Consider the following 21,013-nt stretch of genomic DNA (forward strand, 5'->3'; position numbering starts at 1 on the left):
ACAGTATATTATCTGAACATAAAACTGGTATCTGTGCAACATGGTGGTGCTCAGAGGGGGGGGGGAGAAACAGTACCTCAGATACATCTTTGATATCTGTATAAACCATTTTCTAACACAGCAAATGCTGTCAGAATGAGAAGATATTAGTTCCCATTTAGGCTTTGAAACATCTCTGGTCGAAGCAGGGAGACATTTTTACCACCTCTCACTGAAAGTCTTTGTATGCCAAATGTTTGGAGACTCAGCTATGCTGTATTCTTCAGCTCCCCATTTATTGATATTTCTGATATGGCATTGACCAAATCTTGCTGTCCAGGATCTTCTCCCTTGAAATAATTTCGGATAACTTTGTATATGGCATAGCCAGGAATAACCAAGCTAGGTACACCTGCGAGGATTACAATGATGACATAAACCCAGCCAGGATAAGCCATTGACTTTGATTTTGGGAAGTCCTCCTGTCATTAAAAAGAAAGAGAAAGAGATGAGTAATTGGGAGACAGAGAAGTAAGGATCTTAGATACATTCACATTAGAAACACTGACTCAACGATGTATTCCTTGGCAATAATTCCTTATGTTATTATTGAAGGAAATAGAATGGAACATAACCAGACATTTCAAGATTTGGGAATAGTTTACGATTCCTTGGGAACTTGGAAAACACACTATGAGGCCATTATCCAAACATTAAAAACTTCAATGCCTATCAGAAAGATCTCTTTTTTAACCAAAGAAGAATTAATAACAGCATCTTCAAAAGTTTTCGAAAAATTCTTGATGCAAATTCCATATGGGACGAAGGAGAGAATATATACAGAGAACTACATAGTAGATATAGTGCAAACAAAATTCTCCAGGGCCCATTCACATTACCCATAGTCATGGATCTAATGTTCACTCAGACTGAAAATTAGGATGCCTATAATTGAAGTTCAAAGGTTGGAGACAAATGATCAGTTATTGGATTAAGAACCAGTTTTTACACGTACATTTATTATTTTTAGGTCCAGCAGATGATTGCAACTTGAACTGGGAAACAGCAGTTGCACAGAAATTAATGTGAAATTGATTTTTAAGAGAATTTCTAATATATCCACTGAGTATGACCACGCTAAACATTTGCACTCATGTATTTTTTCAATGATCTCTGTAAGAGTTATATTTTGCCCCTCTGAATCATTACTCAAATAGAAAGGATTAGTTCTTTGTTAAGTTTATTCTTTCATACTTAAAACATTATATGACCCTATCTGTTGGCAAACAACACACAGGAAGGAATAGAAATATCAAAGAAACTTCCAAGTATAACTACAGTTTTATGGAGGAATATATTTTTGTAAATTTGCTGATCCTTGGTTGAAAAGACATGTCCTTATACAGAAGCATGTAGCAGAGTAGGGAAAACCTGGAATTTCACCATCAGCACTATTCAAAGCATACATCCAAATTTCTCAAACTCTGCTCAATTATTCTTCAGTTTGGATCAGCCATAGGCAGAAACCTGTACTTTGATCTATCCTGCTCAGTTATTGGCTGCCTGGCTGGCAACACAATTCCAATTTTAGAAAAAGTTCTTTTCCCACAAACTTTTGATTGAGGAAACCAGATATTGAACCTGGGACCTTTTGCATGCAAGTCACGCTTTTTTATAATTGAGACAGAGATTTTTGCCCATTTCTTCCATTTTTAACCTCCCAAAACTATTGTTACCTATATTATTCCAGACAATTTTTTAAAAATTTCCTATAATGATTCTGTGGTGTCCTACAAAGGCAACTGAGTTTTCTTGCAGTGGAGACATGCTTCAATAAAAGTAAAAGCATCAGACTTTTTGCTTGCAACTAGCAACTAGTCATATTAAAACAGCTAATTCATTTCCTTGGGGATAAATATTTTTTTTATTTTTTTGCTTATTTTTCTTTGCAAAAATCTCCAGCAAATAGTAAAACATGAAAAATGACAAGCTTTTAATATTGGATGCAATTTGAAAAATGTTTCCTTGAACATATATACTTACATAACTGGGATCCCAGGTGATGTATTCTAAATTTTCACTCACTTTCACCACAAAGTAAAAGAAGAAGATAACTAACATGATGATGGGGCTGATAACTCTCCAAGTGGCTTGCCAGAAAATATTGGGTTTGTGCCCAATCATGAACTTAATGTCATCATTAAATCTGGTAATGAAAAGAGAATGGAAAAATATGAGTCTGAGAGCCACATGGTACATGAAGTCTAATAAGCGGATACCTAGCATGTGTTAATGGGCCATCACAATAAAAAGAACCTGCTCATGTCGCATGAAGTGAAGTGGTTTTCAACAGAAGCTGTTTACACACTCGGATGATGCTCAGTGACTGTAGCAAAATCTAGTTCTGTATCTGTTTGTTCAGCACTTAGTCAAAGGCAGGTCATTTTGAGAAATTGGAAACCCACCAAATCTCTTGGGTTACGAAATGATAAAAATTGGTAGAGATGATAACAGGTATATCCAGGTCCTAACTAAAAGGAAACTTAAAGCGATAGGTTGGGTTACTACTATTGAGAAACCAAATTAACTTTATATATTTATATACACATGTGGAAAGAAAAAAAAATTCCATGTATGGAAATTTAACTTTTTCAAAGGTTATAAGTAAAATAAACTTTAAACAGTACAGCGTACATTGGTAGTTTTTTTTTAAGATTAAAAATAGTGCACATAAATTCTCTTAAATTTTTAAATCACTGCTTTTCTTTTCTTTTTTAAGGATGGGAAAAAGGTGGTTTGTTTAAGCTTGTTGTGAAACTTCCCAGTTATTGACTGCCTAATAAAAAGATGCTTTATGTACTTTGTCTTACCTGTCTATCCCATATATGTAGACAACTGAAAACATCTCACAAAAGGCTATTATCAACAAGGGGATGGATCCAGCAAAGCTATCAAAAAGAGCCAACCAATAGTTACCAGATCTCAGCACAAAAATAATGGCAATCAAGAAAGATCCGAAACAAATCAGGCCTGTAAATAAATAAACAAAAAACAGAAGGATTAAGAAATCTTGTCAATACATGAATCTTCTTGAGACATGAATTTCACTCCATGTTTCAAGCAAGGGGATAATAGGCATATCAAACAAGTCCTTTTAATCAGTGTTGAACCACATTATTTCCTAGCCCAGGCTGCTCTTCAAATTCAACCACCTTGTCCCTAGGAGTAGGCATAAAATCAAGGAATAGTCATCAGATTGAAAGATTGCTGCTTTCTGAATTCAACCACTTACCCCTCAGACAGAATGATCCAGCTTAAAAGTGAGCTATGTTCAGTGCTACAAACACTCTTCAGCATCGTCCATCAGCGGCATTCAGCAGCTAGTGGTATATTTGATTTCTCTTTTCTCAATCTACTGCTCTATTAAGTTTCTGAGCAAGTGTCAAACTGACTGTGCAATTACCATCTTATCTTTAAAACCATGATTAATTATTCATGATAAAGCTAAACTTCAGGTCTCTTTTAAAAAGTCCATATACCTGCAATCTACCCAGGTTGCAACCAGGACAAGCTATCACCTCTGTCTCTGGTGATATAACCATTTTCAGCTTACCTGTAATAACTTCTTTAGGCCATTTTTTAGGTATAACTCTGAGATCTTGCAGGGGGACCAGCACACCTTCCATATTCCCAAACATAGATGATAAACCCAAGCAGAACAACATGATAAAAAAGAGGATTGACCAGAGTGGAGAGATGGGCATCTTGGTGATGGCTTCCGTGAAGACAATAAATGCTAAACCAGTTCCTTCAACTCCCTACATAGTTTTCAAATCAGAGAAAGAAGATATATAAAATATTAGGCTATTACTGCACTCATTTTCAAATCTATTTATTCGTCTGATATATCTATTGATCTTTCAAATATATTAAATTAGTCCATATTTAAATCTATATAATCTTCTTCCTCTTTATGCGGAAGGGATTGTAAATAGTTAAAATAAACAAACAACATTATCATCCTAATCTGCTTGTCTAGATTATTATTTACTGGCTTGGCTCTTTCCCTCCTTAGCTGTCCCATTGTTCTATTAAGGTTATAAATTGTTTGGCAGTGTATAAATAAAAAAAATCAGATTTAATATTCCATCTTTTTTACACAGCTGGGCAGTAGATGGAAACCACAATTAATCTTGTTAATTCAAGTCTAATCCCCATTTAACAAAGGTTAGCTAAAATGAAAAACCAGTTTGCTCTGTTTATTATTTTGACCTAAATCCTTCCTTTCTATCTTTAGAACACACAAGGCCCATTTACATCATTGTCTGCATTATCTAGATCAGTATTAGCCATGCTAAATGCATAGTTTACCAATTGCTAAATTGCTGAATAAGAAAGAGATAGACAAAGATGAAACATAATTCACAGAAAACATAATCTGAAAATTCTAAGCATTAGATTAAAAAAAATAACCAGTAAATGATGTTTAAAAACCCCAAATTTCTCATACATTCAATGTTCAAAAATGCAGTTTTAAGTGACATTAGTCCTTCCTATCGTTCTAACCCAGCAAATGTATATGCCCTATATGATCATCTTACATCACTTAAAAATGCATCCAAGTCACAAGTTTCAAACTTCAGGGTTGAAAAGATTTCTTTTTGTGTCGTGTTATACCAATCTTGCATCTCTACAAAATTGTTCTCAGTTATGTTACCATCAGGCAAATCAAATGCATTTGTCAGAGTGAGGATATTTCTGCAAATGATAAAAGAAAATAGACATTTTTTTTCCAGTGTTATAAACAGGGCCACAGTCAAACAAATATTCCCAATTGCCATTTCTTTTATGATACTGAGGAAGATTGAGGATAAAAGTTCACATTTGGTCTACTCTATCAATAAATATGAACCATGAACAATATTCCGTAAGTTTTGATGTCCGTTGCTAGCCCCCATCCCATTTCATCATCCATTCCACATCACCTGTATTGTTAATTGTTGCTGTAGTTGGAGTTTATGTTAGACTAACAACCCTCTTTCAATCAGTAATAATATACTAACTAGGAAATAAAGCACAACTCACCTGCTGTAGCAATCATCATATCTTTCTGTTGCTCTGAATCCAATGATTGAATATATGACTGTGGCTGCATAAATGGATGTGAAGCCATTTATCATAGAAATGATCACAGCATCCTTCTCACAATTATTGCTATAAACAAAAACAAGGAAGGCAGCTGACTTTTCATAATAGTCTCCAAGTGTTAGTATCTATCTATCTATCTATCTATCTATCTATCTATCTATCTATCTATCTATCTAGTCAGCTTACAATATTAAAAAATAAAACTATATAAACAGAATGCTACAAAACTTTAAGATACCATACAAAATATGATAGTTAAAAGATGGGAAGGGAGGGAATAGGATGATCAGAGAGGGAGGTGGAATGTGATATTAATCTATAAATCCCCTCCAACATGAAGACCCACCTCTTAAAGAAGGATGTTAGTCTTGTACCCAGGAAATCGAATTTTAGATCTCCATTCAGGTATGAGGTACTCTGCATTTCTCAGTCTTATGTATCTGACAGTTATTCAGACAATAAAATGCAGGGAGGATAACACTATTTGAGATCTGCATGCACAGACATAGGACTTTTGATATATTCCCAATGCTATATTAAGACTTCTGTGATAATACTTCTGTATGATATCATTATCACAGAAATATTAATCAGTTCTGACAACCTCAAGTTGGTCTTGTTAATACAAAAAATATCCATATATCAGTTCACATGCTGCATAAACCATAAGGTGGTGTTTTTTTTCTCTTGGCGTGCTGAGTAAACTTAGCCATTCTGACTTTTTTTTCTGTCACACACAAACATAAATAGAAGTACCTCTTTCTACACAAAGCTGTCCAGCCATTATTCAACCTTTTCTGTAACAGTTTATATAGAAACTGCTTTCAGTATAATCTGCAGGTGTGATTATTAGCATTCTGATTAGCTAATTTTATTTTATTTTATTTTATTTTATTTTAAAATTACTACCAAGCAGGAAAAGGACCAATTTCATGCTTTATTTCTTACCAGCATGGCAGTTAATTACTGGAGGACAGAAAGGAATGGGGAACTTACAAATCTGGAGAGCAAATTGGAAGGAAATAGGGGTGGGAAAGCATGAACTTGTTGAATTTAACAGAACAGTCCTGCATAAACAAAGCAGCTTTTGAAGATGTCCAGTCTATTGAAGGAACTGATAAATGGGTCAGAATAAAAACTATTTTTTTCAAGCCAAGAAAAAAAAATAAAAATGGAAATTGTTCAGGCAAAGCTGAGGGCTGAGTCAAGAAAATGTCATATAGATTTGGAGTAGACATGAAAGAAAGGCAGAAAGGAAGGAAGGAAGGAAGGAAGGAAGGAAGGAAGGAAGGAAGGAAGGAAGGAAGGAAGGAAAGAAAGAAAGAAAGAAAGAAAGAAAGAAAGAAAGAAAGAAAGAAAAAGAAAGAAAGAAAGAAAGAAAGAAAAAGAAAGAAAGAAAGAAAGAAAGAAAGAAAGAAAGAAAGAAAGAAAGAAAGAAAGAAAGAAAGAAAGAAAGAAAAGCTTTCTGAGTTCTTTCCATTTGTTTTTATTCACAAAAAGGGTAGAATTGGCTGTTAGAGGGCAAAACAACAACAGCAAATACAGATAGCTTTTAAAAAGGATTTGACAAATATGTGTAAATAAAGTAAAAAATGAGCATATATGTATACAGATCAGGGCAAACAGTCTCAAACCCCAGTTGCTAAAGTATCTCCACAGGAGAACATTGTTGAGTTCATCTACTCTTTTGGGATTTCTTCTAAACAGCCACGTTGGAAACTCTAGGGATGTTCTAAATAATTTCTTGGTCTGGGTCAGCAGCCATCATATGATGAATAAGATTGGGAGCCTTGTTTGTCTCACCAAAACTATTATTTCAAATTATATCCCTAATCCAAGAATTATCCCATTTTGCATAATAAGCAACTCACTGGACTGAATTATAACTAGAGAATGAGATGAGGCCTCCAAAGGCAAGGGAAAAAGAATAGAACACTTGGGCTCCAGCATCTAACCAGGTGACGGGGTTCGCCAATTCAGCCACCTGAGGAGGAAGAAGAAGGAGAAAAAAAAGTTTTAAAACTTAAGCCACATGACATCTGTACATAAAAGCACATTGTATGGAAACAATGCCCTTGAGTGCGCAATTTATTCATTTACAAGAATTTGTGGAAGGGGAATCCTTCACCCTCCCCGCATTAAGACCATCTTATTCCTGTGGAGGGTGGGTGCAAGATGTAACCTGGATCATGGCTCAAGAACAAGGAGATGATTGTTGAGTACCAATCTATCTACAATCTGTCAATATCGGATAAGCGGCATAGTTTGGACAGACAGATAAAGGAAAGCATTTCCGCATAGTTGGTTAAGCCAAAGTTGGCCAATATAAACTTTCCCTTTAAAAATGAGAGTGTTCACCATTTCCACCCATTTCTGTCAATGTGGTCCTCCAAGGATAGAGAAAAGGGCTGTTCTCACGTCTTTAAATTTCCTCGTTTTTTTTAAAGCTAGATATGGCAGAATTTGAAATAATTACATGCAACTCATGTTTATTTCTACTAAGGTGACAACTCTCTTGTGTTTATAAAAACATGGACATTATTAGGAGCCCTGGGTACTAGACTCATCTGTGGGCAAATACTTTCCTGGAAACATTCCATTTCTTGATTTAATGTGCATTTATATCAGATGGACACAATTTGATGGGATGGGCCACAATTAATAATTCTTGAGGGTTGCAGGCATTTATCTGGTGATGACAGGATATCACTTGAAGAGGCAACATTGAAATTAGGGTTCTAGATTGTTTTAGAGAGGAAAGAAGGTTTAAGGTAGGAATGAGAATGAGAAACCCATAGGAGACTGTCTGCTGTCAACTCTTTTTAAAAGTTCCTGTGACTTACTATTGAAATGTAAGTTTGGCAGTGTGAAATCCTGGTACTTTGTACAACCCTGATTCTTTCTCTCTCACACATGCGAGAGAAAAGAATAAAATAATAATAGCATGCACATTCCAACAAATGGCTATTTCCTGTTAGAACTTGAAAAGAACTCATAAACTGTATGACTTACAGTATAGAATTTCTTGCAAGAATCGAAATAACGTCATCTTTGTAGGTTTTTTTTTCTAATTTCAGTGCAATTTGACTCAGAAAGACAAGCTGGGCTTAGCATCACAAAATAATTAATCATGTTCTATTCATCAATTTTCTTAGGTCAGATGCAAAAGCATTCCAACTCTGAACTGCCTTTTATAAAAATTGTCTCAAGTTTGCCAAAGCAAAAGCTTCACAAATGAAGATCCAATCTTCATAAGTGAGGAAAGATGTTCCTTCAACATGCAAATGCCCCAGTAATACATTAAACCAGGGAACAATGACCAACAATATTTCTCTTATTTAAAGGACTGGTAATAATAAGAAAAACAGTGCAAACTGTATTAGAATTAGAATGATCACAACTCTTCTGATGTTAATTTAATAACATTTTTATTTTCTTGAAACACAAAAATAATACTTACTTCTGGTGTAAAAAGAAAAACAATACCATTGGTAGCTCCTTTCAGAGTCAAGCCACGGATCAGGAAAATGGTGAGGACAACATATGGAAGGGTTGAAGTCACATATACTGCCTGAGGAAGAATATGTACAACTGAGAATTGTAATATCTACATCACAAAATACTATTCACAGGCCTCCCGATAATTTCAGGTTGCAAGATACAAGAGGCATGGTCCTTTCGATGGTGATCACAATAGCTCTAGAACAGGGGTAAAATAAGAACCATAGTAATAAGGTCACATAGGAAAGGAATTGTGTCTAGAAGTAACTTCTCCCCTTCCACTTAACTAGATGTTACCATGGAAGGTGGGACATAGAAGCAACTCCCCCATAAATGACATTTTTTTTCTGAAGTAACATCACATGTAAAGTAGCTCACTAGCCCTTCAATGTCTCTACAGTTTACAGCTCCCTTGTTGTGACGTTCAGGTTTTTATTAAGAGCACAACCGGATGTTATGTGGTAAGAGAATGCTGAGACTGGGAAAATATGTAGTGGAGATCTGGCAGGCAACGAGGAGAATATCTTGCCCTTCCTTGGCTCACTTATTTTTCTCCAATAATTGGTCTCTATTCCTACCACATTAAGTCTCCCACCCAGTATTGAAACTAAGCTGTTTTCCAATTTCTAAACACAAGCTGCAAGGAAATGGTTGTGAAGGGGCCGTTCAATATGTTTTTTTCTCAAAGAAAATGTTATGGATCATTTGCAACAGCAATTCCGGTAAGAATAGCAAATATAAAGAGCATTTTCCTGTCTAAGCAAAAAAGACTGAGGTACCTTTCCTGTTGTTTCAATGCCTCTGATCGTGCATACATACAGCACTGCCCAGGCACAAACCAAGCAGAGCAAAAGCCACCATTGTACACTCCCAGAATCGTCAATGGAACTGGTGATGTTTAAGGTCTTCCTGTACCAAAAATAATCCACTGGAGAGCTCTTTGCACATTCCTCTGTGAAGCCTGAAAACAGGAAGACATTCAACGACCTGTGCCAGGCTTTCCTTTTTTTTTAAAGCAGCAGCTTATGAGTTTGGCGTAGAAAGAAAACAGTCATCAATTCAGATATGTTCAGAGGAACTGAATTTAAAATTAGGGCTGTAGACCACTGAGCAATTAATAATTTGAACAAAGTCGGCCGCATAGGTTTTAAAAGAAAAACATTGACTTTTTTTACACTTAAAATATTGGAGAACCCATAAATTTCAAGAGCCAGTATTAAGCTCAGTTTGCTAAAATTATACCTGCCTTGAAGGTCTTCCAAAGCATAAGAAGGCCTAAGAATAGGAAAACGCTGGTGATGCATTGCCTTTAGGAAATAATTTCAGGTGAGGTTTGCTGTTATGAAAAAGAGGTTATAGCACATAGAAGAGCATCTTCCATTTATGTTCCAAAATATATGTGCATGATTGTATGGATCTGCTTGTAAAATAATAACCAAATCATCCTAGCATATTTTATATACCTCATTTAATATGGCCTTAAGCCTCACAGTCAACCGAAGATGACAGAATAAAACAAGCTGCTTCATGTAGCACAACAAAGAAAGTATATTGTGATAAAGAGAGAACATATTGTTCAAACAATGAAGCAATCTAGTACTTGTAAAATGCTATCAGTTATAGCTTTTGCCAAAGTCTACTTGAGTCTACTTCAGGTAACACAATGTCTTGGATGGCACTGGTTGAACCATGGCCTGAGTGAAGAAATCTGGTTGTATTTGATTCCTATCAATTGGAAACAGCAACCATCTGTATGGTGGCAGAATTTGGGGATCACCGTGCTATGTGGTCATTTTCTGGACTGAAGGGCTGTGAGGTTTGTGGATGTATTCAACTGAAATATATTCTCAATAATGCTAACATTTTTTTGTAGTGTCCCCTTAGAAATCACACGGTAATGCTGCCTTGGATTTTTTTTAAGCTATCAAAGCATTTAAGCAGATTACTTTATTCAACTTGTGTGACTTTCAATTAATTCTATTAACCTATATTTACAGGGATTAAAGAACCACACTAAGAAATCATACCTTCTCTATGATTCAGTGTTTCAGTGAGGGTCTGTGTATCTCAGTGTCAGCACCTTTAAACCACATGGATTTGGTTGAAGTCCATACAGCTGCTGAGTTGCTGAGGCTGAGACACATGATTTTAGGTGAGATTAGACAGCATCTGAAAATTGTATTTCTCTCTTACTTAAATGGTAACTTTCCTGTTACATTGCACAAGCCTTGTCAGTTCATGCACTGTTATATTTTAAACCAATTTATTAAAAATAGAATTAGCCAGTTTGTTATTAACTCATTAATCAATAGTCCCTCTTCAAAGAAGTGTGGCATTCTATGACCTAAGCAACATATTTTGAACAGAAAGGAATGAAGGCAATGATGAAATGACTTTCATAGTGCTGTTAATATGCAAACATGAATTGTTGTAATAAACCATTTGAAGAGACTTTAAAATCCCATTTTTTCCCCAGAATGCTTTTCAAAGGCATAACTCCTGTAGGACTCTGCACTATGTACTGTCAATTGCACAATGTCAGTGCTTTAAAAATACCTAAGCTTATCAATTACGCTATTTATATAATTGTAAAAAACAGTGCTATAGCAATCAATCACTTGCATCTTCCTGCAGTTTTGCTTTGTAAATGCAAGGCAGCAACTTAGTGTAGATCAGGTAGAAATTTATCAGAAAGATTTCATTTGATATATTCAGGGTAATGTTGCAAAAAGGCAATGTCTTTCAGAACATATATAATATTATTTATCAGAAACTTCAGCCACTACCCAAAATATTACCAACACACACTAAGTAGATACCAATATCTGCCCGGCCCTTTATTCATTGTGCCAGATGAGACACACCTGGATACCAAAGTCCAGATTTAATTACCATAATGCGAAGGATTCAGCAATAGAATGAGATGTTTCTATTACTTTTACTGATAATAGCAAGCCTTTCATAGGATAGTATAATCAATCCAGAAGATTTGGTCAAAAGTCTTGAATGTTATGGGAGGGGGGGGGGAGAATAATAAAATATACATTATATTTTCCCATTATTTCCTCAGCGAAGCCTTCTTAGCTGGAATAAGCATCCCGTTCATAGCCTGTACCTGTTCTGTTGTCATTAAGTGGACATTCGCTCCAGGGCAGTGGCTCTTGAAAGGAGTTGAAGAAGTACCACATCACCCAGGCAATAATCGTGTTGTAGTATAATCCCACCAGAAAGGAGACAAACATTGCTGCTATACCTATAGGAAGAGAGGAAAAACTTTAAGCAGAGCTTATTCGGTACAATTTAAAAAATAAGAACTTCAGCCCCATTCCTTGCATAGAATCAATTAGTAAATAATTTATGCTATCTAGAAAGATGCTGAGACAAGTGTCTTTTGATGGGTTTGCATGGTAATAAAGACACAGCATATTTTCCAGCATTATAATCAGTGGTATTTACAGACTTTGGTGCTCTAAAACTGACCCTATGGAATTTTTTTTCCTTAATATTTCATCAGATTGCATAAAACAGGCTGCAGTCTCAGAATATATATCTTGGAATACTAATACAGCAATAGGTTGTAAGTGGAACTGCAGTAGAATTTAACCCATCAAAAACTGCATTTTCTTTGAATAGTCACTTTCTGTATTCTAGCATGGAGGAGCTGCTGTAAATGGAAAATATACAACTATTTTAATTCACCGTTTTAGGAGCATTTATTTCTAGAGAACATTAAAAAAAATTACTGGTTGGTGATAAGCCCTTGTCCATTGCTAATCAAGATAAAATTATGTTAAAAATAGTTCAGTGAATGGGCTGGAAATTTTAGGTTAGATTCTACTTTTAATGCTAACAGTTTATTTTTTAAATATTATCATGGTATTATAATTCAGCAATCATTTTTGGTTAAAATAGTAATTCGAATGTAGCATTTCAAATAGCTAGAAAAGCACTGTTGCTGTAAATTAAAAGGATTTTAAATAGTGTTCACCACAAAGATAAAAATAAATCTTTTGTACTTTAAATATAGAAAATAATTTTCCAAATTATAATAATTTAAGCTGCCCCTCCATCTATTATTTCCCATGTCAAAACCATTATTTTGAAAAACAGAGCAGTAGCTAGAACTTCAACAGTCATGGAGACTTCATTATTATTTCATCCTGTGGACTTTTTCCAGTTACAAAAAAATCCAAACATGTTGGGGAAATGTTTAACAGATAAGGATACCTTATCATTAATATGCAAGAAAACAATACCCAGCTGATTAAGCAAACTTCAAATATAACATTTGTAATACAATATAACTTTGTTTAGCTTTTCTACTTCAGCATTTTGCCAATCCTTATTGATCAAATTATTCTTCTAATGTTCATTTCTTGTTTCAGTTAAAATTTCAACTTCACTTGTTCTTTCAGTTGGTGAAGCACCTGTGATGCTGAGCTACCAGAGTGGATTAAAAGATCTTTATTACTTGGTCAAATTATTTTCCAAAACTTACCTACTCCCTTCAGAGTCGGATGGATAGAACTCCAGACTCCCACGCTACCTCTTCTGAGTCTCTGTCCAATGGCAAATTCAAGATGGAGCAATGGGATGCCTTCCAGGACCAGTAAGATGAGAAAAGGGATCATAAAAGCTCCTGTGGAATTATAATCAAACTGAGTATATTTGGTATAAAACTGGCCTAAAGTGGGCAGAGGAGTGGATTTATTGATCATGAGAAATGATGAAAGACAGGAAAACATTTCTGGTGAATTCTATTCTGAATCTTCTCTAGTTTGAAAGAAAATAAATTACTATGGTACTTTATAAGAGCATTTGGTGTATTATCTGTGCATGCAGCCTACTACAAGCATGATTGTAAATAATAAAAGGATCCTTCAGAGTTATTCCTAAAGGCCTCAATATGCTGTGGAACAAATCGGGGGCGGGGGGGGAAAGGCAAAAATAGGTCAGTGGGATTGGGAAATGTAAGAAAAAGGACATGAATTTTGCTTTTCTCTTCTTTTTTTAGTACAGTATGCGTCCCTCAGAGAACTGATTTCTGTTTTCCTTCTCTTCCTGAATCTAATACCTTTCAGATTAATGGAGCAGGGAGGATAGGAAGTGAAATCCAGCAATGCATTATGTTGAATAACGCATCTTATCTTTTCCAGTCAACTTTATGCTCAGGGAATATATATTCTTTTCAAGTATACTGTCCTATAAAATATATAGCAAAGGGGAGAATAGTGATCCATAATGTCAGTGAACATGCACATATTCTTTACTGCCAAGATACAATGTTATGCAGCCTTCATTGCAAATATATATGTATATGATAAGATGTCCATTTTAAGAATTTACTTTGATATTCCTCAAATTCTCAATCAAGAACATTGAATAAAATCCATTTGGTGATTCGGGGAACTGTTTGTTTAAAAAAATTAGTTGAACTTGGGGACACTAGCAGTACTATGCCGCCAGCCCTTGAGCTAAGCAATTGTGGCCTACTACACATTATGGTTTGCAGCTATGGCTTTATTTTGAACCCTAATTCCAAAGCTTCTTCATTAATGTGCCTGCTTATGCTTGCTTACTAATTCATCTGCAAGGTGGCACTATTAACCAGAAAGCATCTGGTTTAGTAATGACAAAGGAATGACAGTGTGGATATGGCAACGATGGCAATGTGTTGTTGTTTTTTCTTCACAACAAACATTAGCTTTGATTTTTTTTTCTTCAAGCTATAGTAAGGGAAAAGGGCAAAATTAATTTCCCATCTCTGTTCTGATCCTATGGGAGATGTTTTGGAATAGATGCTTTGGAACATGTGGGAGCGTGAATGCAGTATATATCTGCATCCCATTAAAGCCCAATCTGTTTTCCAGGATTGAATGGCTATCTTAATGATTTCCCAATGGGTACAGCATTTGTACTTCCAGATTTTTTATTTTTTTTTTAATTTAGAATTTAAATTCAGTTTCAGAATCTAATCCGCAGGACTGCACAATATCATGCCAAAATACAGATGAAGTTTCTGTTTTAAAAGGAACCATGTTATATCAGAAAAGAAGACTAAACTGAAATATTTTTTTGGAACTTTTGTCAAATAAAAGACAAAAGCATGAATAATATCAGACACTACAGGTCAGTGAATACTTGATTCACCTTTCCAGTCATCCCTTTCCTGGCCCTCCCTCTTGTTATTATAATACTGTATCTCTTTGGCATAGTTTTTGAATTTCTTCTGCTTTCAGTTCTCTATAGAAAATCTGAGTAACAAACAATTTATGGAACGTAAAAATGAACAAAATAAAACTAGTTTGATATGGAGTAAACTTGGAAGAAAGAAAATGGAGAGCTGAAGTTAAACTGGTTTAAAAATGAATTACTGAACTGTTAATAAGATTCAAGTTGTACCTGCATCTCAGATTTATCGCCTTTATGCTTAGGGTACTGAAATGATTTTGTTAAGTGCTCATATCAGTATCTGAAATATGATATAAATAACCCCCAAGACCTCCTGTTTAGTATTTATTCAGTATATTTCATTTGATTGGTCTCCTGCCTTTCTGTTCATATGAACATGCAAGGTATACAACATCTAAAATACAAACATCACAACCATAATTTAAATGGTATTAAAATAATTAACAATGATGAAGTCCAGATGGTGTAGTAGGGGAAAGTGCTCCCTAATGTGTCCAACAAATAGGGCTCTAAAAGCAGGGGAGTGTTTATTAAAAAATTTCTTGCATATTTTAACGACTAAAAAGATTCATAAAGGGATACTCCAAGGGTAGTCAGAACTTTTTAGTGTTTTAAAAGTTAATGTTACCATCACCTTAACTTGTGTGCAAAAAACCCCCCAAACAGTTGGCAATCAGTGTGATCTTTTAAAACAGTGATAATATAACTACTTGTGCTGGTGAGCAATTTAACTCCCCCATTTTGTACAGGTTGAAACTTCCAAACACTCCTCAAAAGGGTTATCTCCAAGTAAATTGTATAACAATAAAGGCCAAGGTGTGAATAAATGTTATGAAATCCAATCAGCTCAGGAACAAACATATAGTTGCACAAGCATGGTCTTTGCTACAATTGTCATTGGGGAATCCAGGAACAACTCAAGATCAAGAAGGAATCCCAAACAGTGCACTTACACTGTTTGGGAGTACATATCTGTGCATCAGTCCTTAAAGCCATAAATTTGACAACGGAGGCAATAGAACAGAATGTCACTTTTCTTACTAACTACATCTAGAATTCAAACAAGATGGCAGCGGGGTCAAATATTATTCTTTCAATCACCCTTGCTAGAAACAAACCATCAGGAAAAATTGAACTATTGAGGGTTGAGGGTCGGTGCTGTCTCTGATTGGCTCATTGGCTGTGCAGTTGATTTGGGTCACCCACACCTGACCCCTCACAAGATCTACTGACCCATCACAAGATCTACTGAACACACAAAGCCATTATAAACAGAAGAACACTATGATATCCCCTAAACTCCGCTGAAGATGTTACCTAGCCTGGTAACAAAATGTTCGGAAACCAACCCATAAGCTCAAAGAATGGACCTTCATTCTCAAGTTAAAGACTGACAAGATGAAAAGGTGAAATAAATTGCAGCTGATGTAAATATGGAAAAATAAAGACATTGTGGATTATAAAACAGAGATGGAAGCCAGAGTAGGAATACAAATGATAAGCCAAGAGGTTAAAAAGACTTGGGCAAGGATTTATCACTGGATTTACAAAAGAAGGTTTATAAAGCCTTGAAGAAATCTTTGAAATAGGAGAAAATAAGTTTGAATGGAGATTCAATACTATGACAGAACTCAATGAATTTAAGGTCAAGATGGTTAGAAGCAAAAGAAAGGAATATAAAGTTGACTTGTTTGAACAATGTTAAAATATTTCTATAAAATTCTGGAAAAGTTTTATGGGCTTTTTGCTGATAATTTGCGTTGTACAATGTCCTGTATGTAATTTGCATGATGTTAATTGGCATAACTGATATAAAAGCATTATTGATGCAATTATACAAATAATATAAAATGATGCAAATGTCGTAAATTATATTAATTGCTCGCAATGGGCATGAAGTCCACAGTAAATGTTATCTGCTGCATACAAAGTCCACTGAATGAAAGTCCTGAAAACTCAAGACTATTTGTATCTTCAAATGTCAGGTTGGTCAGTCAGAACTATTCTGAACCGATTTTTTTTAAAAATAGAAACTACAGCACGAGATCACTTTAAAATATTCCATTAATGTTACTTGGCTGCAAAGCCTAAATGGATAGAATAAAAATGCCTGAACGAAAGCTTCCAAAATGCTAGGTTACAGTTTGAAATAACAGCGCACAGGTTCACTGATGGGGCAGCCAATTTCTATATACATAACTGAAACAAGCAAATACTTGTACGAAACCAACCCCAAGAGTTATCAAATAAAAGCTAAGTTACTGTCAAGGTCCTCTTTCTACCACCACCACCCTTAAATTTTGCCAAACTGCATGGTTTAAGCCAGGGGTAGGCAACCTTGGCTCTTTTATGACTCGTGGACCTCAACTCCCAGAATTCCTGAGCCAGTCATAAAAGAGCCAAGGTTGCCTACCTCTGGTTTAAGCCATACCCAGGCTGATTCCTATGAAATTGTGCCATCTACCAAAAAGACTGAAACAGGCATCCAATTTCTATCCCCTGTTGAACTTGGGGAAACCCACTGATGTACAACTTTCCAGTCTAGCAAGAAAAGGAAGAGAAGAGTGGCAAGGAGAATTCTTTCCATTTCTGGAAACAGAAAATAATTTGGAAGCAATATAGTGAGCATTCATCCCCAATGTTAATAAACGCTCAAAACTCATGTTATATTGATATCGGTACTAATCTGCTTGCAATTATTTTACTGACTGATTGGATTTATAATTCACCACTTTTCTGAGTACTTTTCTGATGGAACAAAATGTGAAAGCCAAATGGAACAAAAATGACAAAAACACATTAAAAATGTTGACTGCAAAAATGAAAGTGCATTTATTATTAAGAGTAGACATTGAGAGTAGTTGTAGTAGTCTACTATAACAGTTATGTTTGCCATCTGAAGGAAGTCTAACATCCTCCTCGTTTTCTTCAAAGAAAAGATCTGATCTGATTCCATAGACGGTGGTTGCTGTTTTCCCTGCCTTCAAGTTATCTTGACTACTGGTGACTACATGGACAAGCTCTTACTGTATTTTCCGGCGTATAAGACGACTTTTTAACCCATGAAAATCACCTCAAAAGTTGGGGGGTCGTCTTATACGCCCAGTCGTCTTATACGCCGGAAAATACGGTACATTTTTCTTGGCACTATTTTTTAGAAGTGGTTTGCCACTGCCTTCTTCTGGGGGCTGAAAAAGAGTGACTGGCAGAAAGTGTTCCCTCTGGCTTCATGCCTTAGACAAGACCAAAACTCATGGTCTCTCAGTTTCTAATCCAATGCTTTTAATCGCTGTATCAACTGGGCTTTGACACTGTTGGGGATAGTAATAATTTGTAGTTATGGAGCCATCTGTAAACTATATTCAACTCCATTACATTGAACTGCAAACAGATGGAAAGAAAGGGCACAACAGCTGGCCAAGCACTAATGGATTTGAAAAGGCAAGAAATACGAAGCAGACATAATGAGCAGAAATATTCCAGAATGTGGATATGCTATTAGTGTTTTTCATGAAGTACAGAAGGAGATTCATTTGCTCAATTTATCGGTCTTAAAATATTATAAATGAGATTATAAAGAGATTATAAAAGTTATCTCTCATCCCAAGATGTTGGAACTGATCATAAAAGCTTTTTCGAATTACGTAAAGATGTCACGCCAGAGGGATAGATGAAAGACATGCCTACAATTGTTGGTGAAAACAAACAACTTAATTTTTCACAATGAACAAATTTCACAGAGCAATTTTTATTTTCTCATGTTTGCAGGTAACAAAGTAACATTTTTGCCCATTTATAGACATGAATGAAAGAGGGGGAAGGAAGAGAGAGAGAAATTGGAAGAAAGTTTTGGCTGACATTCTTGATTTTCTAAGAATTCCTAGAATGGATCTTTCTATGTTAAAGTCACTAATAAAACCCCATGCACTGAATTTAGCAGACTTCATTCTCAGTAAATAAAATGATACAAAACCATCTTTTGCATATCTCTCTCTTCTCCAAGATCATAGCAGTGAAGATGCCTCACAGGCAGTTAATGAGATAAGTTCAAATGGAAAGCCAGTCTCAGAGAACTCCTACAACTGGGTCTCTCAATCTCCCAAGAAACAAGATAATGTTCCCTTAAACTCTGACTTTTTCTTCTTTTTGCTGTTGTGATATCACAGTGATATATGGTGAAAAATATATTATTACCATATAAGTAGTTTCCATCAAATCAATGTTAATTTTGAGGATTGAAGGGATCACAAACATACCTCCTCCGTGGCTCTGGCAGAGATAGGGGAAGCGCCATACATTGCCCAAGCCTACACAAAACCCGATACAGGTGAGCATGTATTGTGCTTTATTGTCCCATTTGGGTCTTGAGTCTGCTTCTGTGGCCTCTATCGTTTCTAGTTCCTTGTGAGAAGGTATTCTCAAATCCAGACCAGGATTTGGCAGCTGAAGTTTTACCATGGCTGGATCGTTCTCGTACACAGATCTGCCACAGGTTCTGGGCTTGACAAAAAAGGAAGCTTTAGCTGCCAGCTTCCACTCTTTATAGTGAACCTTTGACACCAAACGTATTGGTGTTGTCTTGGGGCAGGAAAGAAGCGTCAGCAACTCATTTGATTAACCAAGGTTATTCTGAGACTTATTAATGTCTTATCTGCCAAAGCTCCAACTGAAGTCAGAGATTGCTTGGTATCAAAGCTGTGAAGAGTAGCAATTCACAGGGTAATTTGCTGCAAGGCACATTAAGCAGCCTGTTTAAATAGATTTGCTTTTCTTGCTTGCATCTTTCTGTCCAACCCTCATTAACACTAGATAGAGAAGAGGAAATTAGCCCAGCGGAATTAAAGCTCATAAACTGCAATATCTCATCCCTGAATGAATTTCTTTTTTTTAATGTGCATCTATAGTATATACAAATAATACTGGGACATTTAGAATTCCTAGCAGTTCTTCTTAGGATAGGTAACACAATTTGCAAGTAGTATGAAAGAGTCCATAAAAGTGTGTGTGTATGTGTGTGTATACCCCCCATACACAGACCTCCTTTCTTGATTTTAAATCTCTTTACTTTCTTGCTTTCTAATTTTCCATTCTCACTAATGTAACTCAAGACAGGCAGCAGGAAAGAAATACTGAAGTGCTGAATCCACATTTAAAGGCAGCATGGAATAGAAAGTAAAGGTATAAGTTCTGTAATGTCTAATTGGATGAATTGGGGGGGTGAGATTATCAAAATTATAACTTAGACTTCTGCAAGAACTAAGGGTTAAGCATTCAATTCTGCATCACAACAACTACAGCTCCAGATTGGAATTCTGTGTATGCTATAAAATATACAGCTTCGCCAAAATGTATTTATTTATCTCATAGCATTGATATTTATTTTTAAATAACTCCAGGTGGTATCATACCCAATACTCTTTCCTCCTCCTATTTTCCCCATAACTACAACCCTGTGAGGTGGGTTGGGCTGAGAGAGAGTGACTGACCCAAAGTCACCCAGTCGTCTTTTATGCCTAACTCCTGACTAGAACTCACAAAATATTGAACTTGCTGTGTCATTATTCATTCAGGCGAAGCATTTTCTTCAAAGATCTACACTTGCCCATTTAGTAGATTTTTCCAGGAAAAGAATACGAAGTGCCTTATTATTCCTACTCCCAGGATGTTATGATACTGATGTTCTTTGTAAATGGATAACCTGAGTCAGTAGAGAGCAACAGAGAACTTCTCATAGGAAAAGAACTAAATGTGCTGTACAAAGTAGCAGAAAAGGCTATTTTTTATTTTTTTTCAAGCACGCTACTGAAATGAAGACTGCACTGCAGATGATGATGATGATGATGATGATGATATTATTATTATTATTATTATTATTATTATTATTATTATTATTATTATTATCCATCACATAGTCAGCTAGATGTTCAGACTGGGTTTGGCATTTTTTGTCTACCTACCGAGTCCTTACCAAGGACCTGGGGATAGGCAGATGTGGATGTTTGATGGTGTTACAGATACCATTGCAGGATGGAAGCTGTTCCCAGTAAGGCTGCCTTTTGCAATTGACTGATGGCAAATTTCTCAATGCCAATGGTCGTGCTCCAGTTGTTTCAGAATTGCACCCAAGGCACCTATTATTATTGGTACTACCCTTGCTTGCCTTTGCCAGAGTCATTCTATTTCTGTTTGTAGG

General features: G+C 35.7%; 1 protein-coding gene across 1 annotated transcript; it reads right to left on the minus strand.

Annotated features, from left to right (window-relative positions):
- Positions 1-248: 248 nt before the first annotated feature.
- LOC308665866 (sodium-dependent neutral amino acid transporter B(0)AT1-like) lies at positions 249-19,278 on the minus strand (the record flags this gene model as incomplete). Its single annotated transcript, XM_081324177.1, has 12 exons — positions 249-461; positions 2,023-2,185; positions 2,850-3,009; positions 3,593-3,797; positions 4,581-4,737; positions 5,065-5,193; positions 6,999-7,111; positions 8,588-8,698; positions 9,408-9,589; positions 11,744-11,881; positions 13,127-13,267; positions 19,077-19,278. The coding sequence occupies 12 exons, from the start codon at positions 19,276-19,278 to the stop codon at positions 249-251; spliced, it is 1,914 nt and encodes a 637-aa protein (XP_081180303.1).
- Between the last annotated feature and the right edge of the window lie 1,735 nt (positions 19,279-21,013).

The sequence above is a fragment of the Vipera berus genome (genome assembly GCF_964194415.1).
Source record: "Vipera berus genome assembly, chromosome: 3".
Lineage (NCBI taxonomy): Eukaryota > Metazoa > Chordata > Lepidosauria > Squamata > Viperidae > Vipera > Vipera berus.